The 10,028-nt window shown below is 35.8% G+C and overlaps 1 protein-coding gene across 1 annotated transcript; it reads left to right on the top strand.

Annotated features, from left to right (window-relative positions):
• Window positions 1-2,402: 2,402 nt before the first annotated feature.
• On the top strand, window positions 2,403-9,293 carry LOC137396577 (coadhesin-like). Its single transcript, XM_068082889.1, has 9 exons — window positions 2,403-2,426; window positions 4,960-5,005; window positions 5,254-5,304; window positions 5,601-5,774; window positions 6,061-6,231; window positions 6,588-6,758; window positions 7,214-7,384; window positions 8,010-8,177; window positions 8,908-9,293. Exons 2-9 carry the CDS (start codon window positions 4,963-4,965, stop codon window positions 8,970-8,972), a joined length of 1,014 nt encoding a protein of 337 aa, XP_067938990.1. The 5' UTR covers window positions 2,403-2,426; window positions 4,960-4,962; the 3' UTR covers window positions 8,973-9,293.
• The last annotated feature ends 735 nt before the right edge of the window (window positions 9,294-10,028 follow it).

Raw genomic sequence — 10,028 nt, 5'->3', positions numbered from 1 at the left:
ACCACCTTTGTGATTTATGATACAGTCACCACCTTTATGACTCATGATGCAGTCACCAGCTCTATGGCCTATATAGCACCATCTTTGTGACTCGTGATACAGTCACCACCTTTATGGCCTATGTAGCAAAATGTTTTATGTAAAACAGTCACCACCTTAATGGCTCTTGATACATTTTATGTATAATAAACAAAAAGCGAGTTAAAAAATTTTGAGCACGTATGACAAAAGCAGTTTTTTTTTGTGAAGTGGTTTTACCATGTTTCAAAAGGCTGCTGTTCACACAGGCTTGAAAATTTTCAGTTTTTTTTCAGCTACCAGAGTAAGGTAAGTCAAACAGATGAGTCACCACATATCTCTGTTGACATTTCACACATTTATTTCATAAATTTATTTTCCTTTATTTTATTTTATTATTTATCTAATTTATCGACTTTTCATTGAGCTTTATTACAACTTGTTGCCGTAATCAGCCTTAGTACCATGTTTATGTTTAACTATAGATGTCAATGTGAAGTGAAAAGCTCCGTAAAGATAAGCAGAGAGCTAAATGACCTTGGTACCAGTCTAGACAGGTTGACTTCTCAGGTGGTAAAAGTGATACATGTAGTTGTTGGTATGATATAATTATGATAGCTCTTTGTGAGATCATAGCCTACGAGTTCTAGTCGGTTTGAAAACTGCGTAGCTGTGTTGGCGATTATAGCACATTCCATAGTTACTTATCATAGTTATTATTACTGTTATTATTATACATATTACTCCATAGTTGATTACTATAGTTACATTATAGTACAGAATTTATTTTTGTGTACATTCCGCAATCGAGTTAGGAACTGCGAAATAGAAACTCACATATAGCTATATTTTTTTAATTTTACCTCTAATGAGTCACTTTCGTCCAACAAGCAACAAGTCAGTGAACTTGCTTGGAAACTAATATTTCTGTAACCGGTTTGGGTCGCGTGACTCTCTTATACTCAACACGGGTAAGCCAGTATAAAGTATAAAAAAGTCCCGCCACCAAAACCAGATACAAAAATGCTATTATGCTACATTTGTCTAACATTCCGCAACCGAGTTAGGAACTGCAGGCTAGAAACTCAAAAAAAGTTATCTTTTTTTAATCTTACCGTAGTTGTTAAAGGATTAAGAGATAATCCTCACCGTTAACACCTAGCGAGGAGATTTCAGCGTGTTTTAAGCTATTATTACGATCGGCATTATAGTGGAGGATTGTTGCAGTGTATCTAGCACAGTGAACGTCTAGCATATTTCATCGTAATAATTTGGTACTTGCATCTAATATAGCCGACACCTCATTAATTTGATGATCAAGATATTTGCATGTATTCAATAGTTACATGTGAGATCTAATGAAATTTATGACAGCATGCAGTACTTATACAAGGTACTTCAATTCAAAATCTACCTCGCTTATGTTAGGCTAAGTTGAGCAGCTCTTTAACGACCTTCACCTCTGTTTGGTTGTCTCCAAAGTAATGTAATAAAAAACAGTTTTTTATTATAGCCTTTTTAATTTATTTTCTTGTATATAACTTATGCTTCTACACATACATTTTACAAAATGTCTTTGTTTTAATGTAATTGCAGTTGCTAGCAGTATTTTAATGAGGCATACATGTAGGTTTTTGGGCTAAAGCGCTAATTAAACTATTTACAGTGCATTCTTACAGCAATACTTGTATACCACATGAATATTAGCATCTGAATAAATTAATTTTGTCACATTAAGTATTTAATTATTAAATACTTAATGTGACATGTGCAGTCTTCAACCAAAAACATCCACACAATTGTATTTTAATGCTAATGTCTGAGATACCAATAATTTCCCAAGTTGAAACTTTATTATGAAAGTGCTTAAATCACTTTTAAAGAGTTGTCAGCATTTAGATATTCAATTCACTTTTATTTTGTTTCATAATTCAATTTCACTTCCATTTACTTTCTTTGGCTGTTCGAAATAGTCAAAAGGAATTATTACCTTTTTTTTACAAGCGACTGCTTTCCTACGGCAAAGATCCTATCTACGGAGTAAATCAACAGAGTGCTGCCAACACTCAAATTTATATGGTTATTAAAATATTTTTAAAGTGTTACAAACATTGGAATTTGATAAACTGACAGCTGTCTTGCCCGGCTCAAGTGATAGAAAAAATCTTAAGGATTTTTTCAACCTATAAAAGTTTATGAAGTGTTCAAAGGAATTGATTGCCAGCTATTAGTGATTGATTAGCTATAACTGATCTGCACTGTGGAAGACAATAAAACACTTCCACACATTAATTTCAGTTCATCATTGGGTTATCTTATTTGGCATCTAACAGCGGTCCTATATAAACAAGCTGAAATTATGAAGCTGACACTGTTGACAGGTGCTTGTGAGTTCATCCAAACAATCAGTAAGTTTCTAAGTGCTTGTATTGTCATCTTTATTCATTTTTCATGCTGTGCATAAACTTTGAAGATGTGTATATTTAAATTAAAATGCACACCATTTGAGTTTTTTTGACAAGCTTAAAAATGTTTGTACTCTAAACTACCTTCTGCAGATTTACATCGAGTTCAGCGTGTGGCAACAGCTGTTTTATTTGCAGTCATTTTCAAAATTGATCAGCAATAACTAAAAAAATTTAGATTATCATGTTTTTGTTTTTGCTTCATTCAAATGTATAAAAATTTAGAACTAAGTTGACAACATATTTTAGGTTTACTAAGTAATGTCAAGAACTTGTTTACTAAGACATGTTAGCTAAAACGCCTAGAGTAGGTTTTAATTAATAAGCATCCATAAAAACCCTAAGTACTGTTAATTGTTGCTATTTACTTTTTAAAATAAGCTACTAACAGGCAAATGAATGATCATTAGTGTTTTTGAAAAGCTGATAAAAACTACTGAGTGCTCTTGGTTGACACAGCGACAGCGCAGTTAAAAATATTGGCAGCTGTTTACAGAGCTTCCTGCAAGTTTTTATGATTTCATTACGCTTGTATATCTAGTTTGACAGCTTCATAGTTTTAATGCCATTTATTTTTAAAAATCAAAGCAACTGCTTTGGTGTTCTAAAATAATGGGCCGATTTGAATTAGACGAGGTTTCTACTGTTTTTATATAATTTAACCAGATAGCTTTGAGCCAAGCCTATCAGATGTCAGTTTAGAAAGTATTAGAATATTTAGAAGGCTCAAAATGTGTAAAATCTACAGTGTATATATGTGTTCTACATGTATGTGTAGTATCTACAGTGTATCTATGTATTCTATGTGTATGTTTAAAATCTACAGTTCATCTATGTGTTCTACGTGCATGTGTAGTATGTACAGTGTATATATGTGTTCTACATGCATGTGTAGAATCTACAGTGTATCTATGTGTTCTACATGTATGTGTAGTATCTACAGTGCATCTATGTGTTCTACATGCATGTGTAGTATCTACAGTTCATCTATGTGTTCTACATGCATGTGTAGAATCTACAGTGCATCTATGTATTCTACATGTATGTTTAAAATCTACAGTGTATCTATGTGTTCTACATGTATGTGTAGTATTTACAGTGTATCTATGTGCTCTACATATATTTGTAGTATGTACAGTGTATATATGTGTTCTACATATATGTGTAGTATCTACAGTGTATATATGTGTTCTACATATATGTGTAGTATCTACAGTGTGTATATGTGTTCTGCATGCATGTGTAGTATCTACAGTGCATCTATGTGTTCTACATGTATGTGTAGTATTTACAGTGTATCTATGTGCTCTACATATATTTGTAGTATGTACAGTGTATATATGTGTTCTACATATATGTGTAGTATCTACAGTGTATATATGTGTTCTACATATATGTGTAGTATCTACAGTGTATATATGTGTTCTACACGTATGTTTAGTATCTACAGTGTATCTATGTGTTCTACATGTATGAGTAGTATGTACAGTGTATCTATGTGCTCTACATATATGTGTAGAATCTACAGTGTATCTATGTATTCTATGTGTATGTTTAAAATCTACAGTTCATCTATGTGTTCTACGTGCATGTGTAGTATGTACAGGGTATCTATGTGTTCTACATGCATGTGTAGAATCTACAGTGTATCTATGTGTTCTACATGTATGAGTAGAGTCTACAGTGTATCTATGTGTTCTACACGTATGTTTAGTATCTACAGTGTATCTATGTGTTCTACATGTATGAGTAGTATGTACAGTGTATCTATGTGCTCTACATATATGTGTAGAATCTACAGTGTATCTATGTGTTCTACATGTATGAGTAGTATGTACAGTGTATCTATGTGTTCTACATGTATGTGTAGTATCTACAGTGCATCTATGTGTTCTACATGCATGTGTAGAATCTACAGTGCATCTATGTATTCTACATGTATGTTTAAAATCTACAGTGTATCTATGTGTTTTACATGTATGTGTAGTATTTACAGTGTATCTATGTGCTCTACATATATTTGTAGTATGTACAGTGTATATATGTGTTCTACATATATGTGTAGTATCTACAGTGTATATGTGTGTTCTACATATATGTGTAGTATCTACAGTGTGTATATGTGTTCTACATGCATGTGTAGTATCTACAGTGCATCTATGTGTTCTACATGTATGTGTAGTATTTACAGCGTATCTATGTGCTCTACATATATTTGTAGTATGTACAGTGTATATATGTGTTCTACATGTATGTGTAGTATCTACAGTGTATCTATGTGCTCTATATATATGTGTAGTATCTACTGTGTATATATGTGTTCTACATGTATGTGTCGAATCTAACGTGTAGATATTTTACTAGTTAGCAATGTTGCAACAGAAAATTATTTTTATTTTTGTAATGCCACCAATAAAACTCGTACACTGTAGGCATAAAGGTGTGATGTATATTATATGTATTTTGCTTGTTTTAGATCATGGTTCAGTTAATCATCACTCTGGTGGTTGCATCATTCATTGGTAAGTCGATTTGGAATTCTAGTAACTAAAGTACATGTACTTTTGATGAAGTTTGAAGCCTTCTGTCCGAGTGTGCAAACTGCTGTGAAATTAAATTTTGCTACAAAGCATAAACTTGAGATCAGTTAGAGTCTAGTAGGTCAATTAAGATTATTAGTTAGCATGATGACCAGGTCAGAAAACTTAATTTAAAAATTGAAAGCGATTCAGCAGGATTACAAAGCAACTTAGTTTATATATGATTGCAGGTCTCGCGGCAAATGGAGTACATGCTGGATACGCACACCAACACCCAGCAGGTATTGTATTTCTGCTAATATCGCTGTTGTTTGTGTCTTGTAGAGAATCAAAAGATAGAAACAAATTTGATTGCATGAGAAAAATACTGACAAGCGTATTTAAAACAGAATTTAAATAAAATTAAAACAAAATGGATTATCTATCGTTGGTCTGTCAAACCAGCCTGTAAACATACATGTAGACTCTCAGAGTTTCTGTCTCCGCCATCATAGCACGCTAACTTAATTATGAAACTTTTTTGAAAAATCTGCTTTGATTCTAGATGCTTCTGTTCATATTACTATTTATGCTGTAGCCTATGGACATTGGAGCTACTGGGCAGAGTGGTCAAGCTGCAGCAAGACTTGTGGAGGTGGATACCAGAGCAGGACAAGAGAATGCGAGCGACCTTACCATGTCTATGGGGAGTACAGAGGGTGTCTCGGAGAGGAGTCAGAAACAAGAGTGTGTAACTCCAACCATTGCCCTGGTATGAGATACAAGCCTTGCTGAGCACAATTAGTCTTCAAAAGGATGTTTTCAGCTAGGCTGTACTATGAAAACAATGTTTTGAACAATTAAATATTTTCTTGCAAAACTACATTTTTTATTTAAAGAATGGTAATATACTTATGTCAGTTGAGTTTTACACAAAATACAAACTTTTGGACAAGTACTTTTAATGCACGATTTTTATTATAAAAGTACTTTATTTCACTGTTAATATTAATATGGCTTTTTTCATGAAGCCCATACCGAATAGTCTTTAATTTCAGTGGATGGAGGCTGGTCAGCCTGGTCAGCATACAGCGCGTGCTCAGTCTCTTGTGGAGGAGGTGAGAAAAGCAGAGAGAGAACTTGTACCTACCCTTCACCAGCATATGGAGGTGCCTACTGTTACGGTGACAGCACTGAGACAGTATCTTGCAATGAACAATACTGCCCTGGTTAGTGCCTTTTATATCAGTTGGGCTCTATTTGATGACTCACCCATTATCTAACAACACCCAACAGTTCAGTTCGAGTATGAAGGTGACACAATAATATCGCTGCCTTTGCTGATAATGCTGCTTTTAAAAACACAACATTTTTCTGCACCATTTCTTACAACCTCAATACGCACAGTTTCATACTCATTAATATTGTTAAAAGTCGACCAGTTTATAGACTGACAATTACAAAGTGGTACTTTCCCGTCTGTTGCTTTGAATTAAACAACTAAAAAAGCTGTTTTACTGCCAATAAGATTCATCAGGCTGCCTCCATGAATGAATTTGCAACTTCGTACTCCTTGCCGGTGTAGTGGATGGAGGCTGGTCAGCTTGGTCAGCGTACAGCGCGTGCTCAGTCTCTTGTGGCGGAGGTGAGAAAAGCAGAGAGAGAACCTGTACCTACCCTTCACCAGCGCATGGAGGTGCCTACTGTGAAGGTGACAGCTCTGAGACAACATCTTGTAACGAGCAATACTGCCCTGGTAAGATGCTGTTCATTGCTTGTATAGTAGATCCATGATAACCCTTCAGCAAAATAAAACTGTCTTTTTTCTGGTACAGTTAAATCTTGGTTATCAACTAGTATCAGTTTATTTTGACATAACCAATTCTTAACCAAGCGTCTACCGAGATAGTGGGGGAACAATTGTCAAACAGTACAACTTTCTCAAAGCCATATATAGATTGTAGCTTTGAATTCAGTTCGTTGATTACGTAATTTTGACTATATATATATTTTTTGGTATTATTTCATAATTATATATTATTATTTTATTATTTCTATTTTTTTACAATCTGGTTATTAGCCAGTAATCATAGGAATGCGTGTGTGTTGAGCGTGAATATATGCAACGTCTTTACTGTACAAGAAGCTCAAGGCATCGCCTAACACACTATCCGCCATCACACTGTCATCTAACTGAAAAACTAATTTTAGTTGATGGAAACTGGTCAGAGTGGGGTCCATACGGATACTGTTCAGTCGAATGTGGCCAAGGAACTAAAACTAGACACAGATCTTGTGATAGCCCAGCACCAGCTTACGGAGGAGACGACTGCTATGGTTCTGACAAAGACTCTACTTACTGCCACGCCTCTGCATGCCCAGGTACACTCAGGCTACAGGATTCTATTTTATTGCTATGGTATAGGTTTTAAGTTAGCCTGTGAATCATGCATTGGCGGGTGGGAGGTGAAACTGACATTCCATAACAAAGTTAGTCCATAACAAACAATTATTGTTCTGAGTCTAACACAACATTAAAATGTGTTGGCATTTATTCATGATGCTGATGATGTGGATTTGGACTTGGATTTGTGTGCAAGTTGAGTTGCCATGTGATAAATGTTTCAATGGAAATTTGCATGTTGTCGATTATCACAGGATTATCACAGGATTATCACAGGCGCATTGTGAAAAAGATAAGAGTTTCTATGCCAGTAGTCACAGCGATGAATTTGGGACTTCTCAAATAGAAATAGGAATGACTGAAATGTAAAAGACCTTTCAAACGGAGTAGCTTGCATGGCATTTATTGCGTATTATTCACAATTGGCATTTCCATCTCTCGCAAGCATGCAACATTCAGTGAAAACTTGTGAATAACAAAACTCGCTTGACTTGCAGATTTTTGTTAATTTCATCTTGCGGTTGATGTAAACTTGCAGAGGAACCGCGTCATGAAAACAAAGCGGTTAAGATAGCGAGTTAATTTATGTTATATCTGACTCAGTTGACGGAAGCTGGAGTAGCTGGGACAGCTGGTCATCTTGCTCAGGCGAATGCGGAGAAGGCTATAGAGTGAGGTCAAGGTCATGTACATACCCAGCCCCAGCAAATGGAGGAGCTGATTGTGAAGGCGCTTCTTTTGAGACGGAAAAGTGCCAGCACTATAACGCCTGTGAGTTTATAGCATCAGTATTTCTTATTTACAATCCCCATGTCGCCATGGGTGCAAGATGCGACCTGACTAACAACCTGATTAACGCCTGATTAGGCTTGTCAAATATTAAAATTAGGGAGAGACGGATTTTGAGAATGTTGCGAAGATGAGATTGGAAACTGCATCTTATTCTTACATGTTTACTTCCTGAGTTAGTTTGAGAGTATCCAATAGCAAATCATCTACAATTTATTGCAAATATCTCTTTCACCAGAAAAATCATTAGTAATGACTATGTCACGCAGATATCAAAACGAATTTTTGTAAAATATGCCTTATCTTAATTTCTCCATTTCATCCTCTTTCTTTTTCTCTGTCTTCTGTCTCACCATCTCTCTCTCTCTCATTATCTCTCCCTTTCTCCCCGCCTCTGTCTCTTTTTCATCACTGACTCTGCTCCCCCTTTTTTTCATTTCTTTTTCTCCCTCTCCCTTCCTCTCCCTGCCTCTTCCTCTCTCTCTCTCTTCCTCCCCCTCTCGCTCCCCCCTCCCTCTCCCTCTCTCACTCTCCCTCCCCTCTTCCTACCTCTCCCTCTCCTTTCCCTCCCTCTCCCTCCTTCTGCTTCAATTGGTAACCTGCCTCATTGTAACTATAATGAGATGATAACTCCTTGGAAACCATCATTTTATGCTCACCCTACATTTTAACCACAAGTTATTCCATCTATTTTATCTACTATATATTGCAGGCTACCATCATTCTCACGGTTATTCCTATGATAATCAGCAACATGGCTACCCTTCCCAATGGTAATCAGAGCTTCTCACTGACAACACGGTTGATATTAAAACTGAGTTCAAAATCGAAAATGGAAATCTAATAATCTTCCCTTTAACTACCAGTCATAGCGCCATAAACTTATAAAAGTCTTGCATTCTCAGGCTGTGGCTAGATTGTTAGTAGTCTGCCCTCAGGCTAAATATGATACTCAAGATTCGTAAAGAATGACAGGTCTACCCTTGTTTTAGGATAACCATGACCTTTTTGTTGCATATGTTCAAATGTTGGCTGTTTTTATGCATTTTGCATTTACTGGTTCTATGTTTGTCACTCAAATACAAGCGTATTATGATTATACAATCTCATGAAGATTATACTCTTACAAATATCAGTAAGTTCTCACAGACAGGCTTCTAATCATAGCCGCTAGACCTGAGCTGGTCACGCGGAACTAACATGATGATTAACAATGACTCAAAGTGATATTGAACCAAACAGTCAATCTTAATCTGACATAATACTAGATAGAGGGACAAAGGCTAGTTTTACTACTTACACTGACGATATGTTCAGCGCGCAATGACTCTGACATGTGCAATGTTTCTGCCAGCCTTTGCATATGCATATGAAAAAAAAACGGCGAAGACATTCATAAAGATAAATCAAAAGGTGCATCCATTTAGTATTTATCAGTGAATGGTTTGACTAGGAACTACATAATTATAATAACTGTAATAAGATGCCTTTACACTATGCAAATCATGTAATCTTGGTTATTATAAGGGCAGTGTCTGTCCATCCGAAGCCAAATTTCGCTGAGAAAAAGATTGTATCAAACAGGATTTGAACCCATGGCATTATGCTTTGCCACTACCCACCTCACCCTACCACTTGCTCTAATAAACCATCTTGCAGGTTTTCAGGATTATTGTGCATGTACTATAAAATCTCTATTTAATGCCACTTTTATTTGAACACCACCTCTGATACACCGCCACCACAGAACAATGGTTGAAAAATGCAATGCACCCTTTATTTGAATGACACCTTCATTTGCGGCCACTTTAATATTTTTTGGTTTTTACGAAC

Source organism: Watersipora subatra, chromosome 5 (assembly GCF_963576615.1).
Source record: "Watersipora subatra chromosome 5, tzWatSuba1.1, whole genome shotgun sequence".
Lineage (NCBI taxonomy): Eukaryota > Metazoa > Bryozoa > Gymnolaemata > Cheilostomatida > Watersiporidae > Watersipora > Watersipora subatra.
This window is presented reverse-complemented; position numbering and strand designations above follow the sequence as displayed.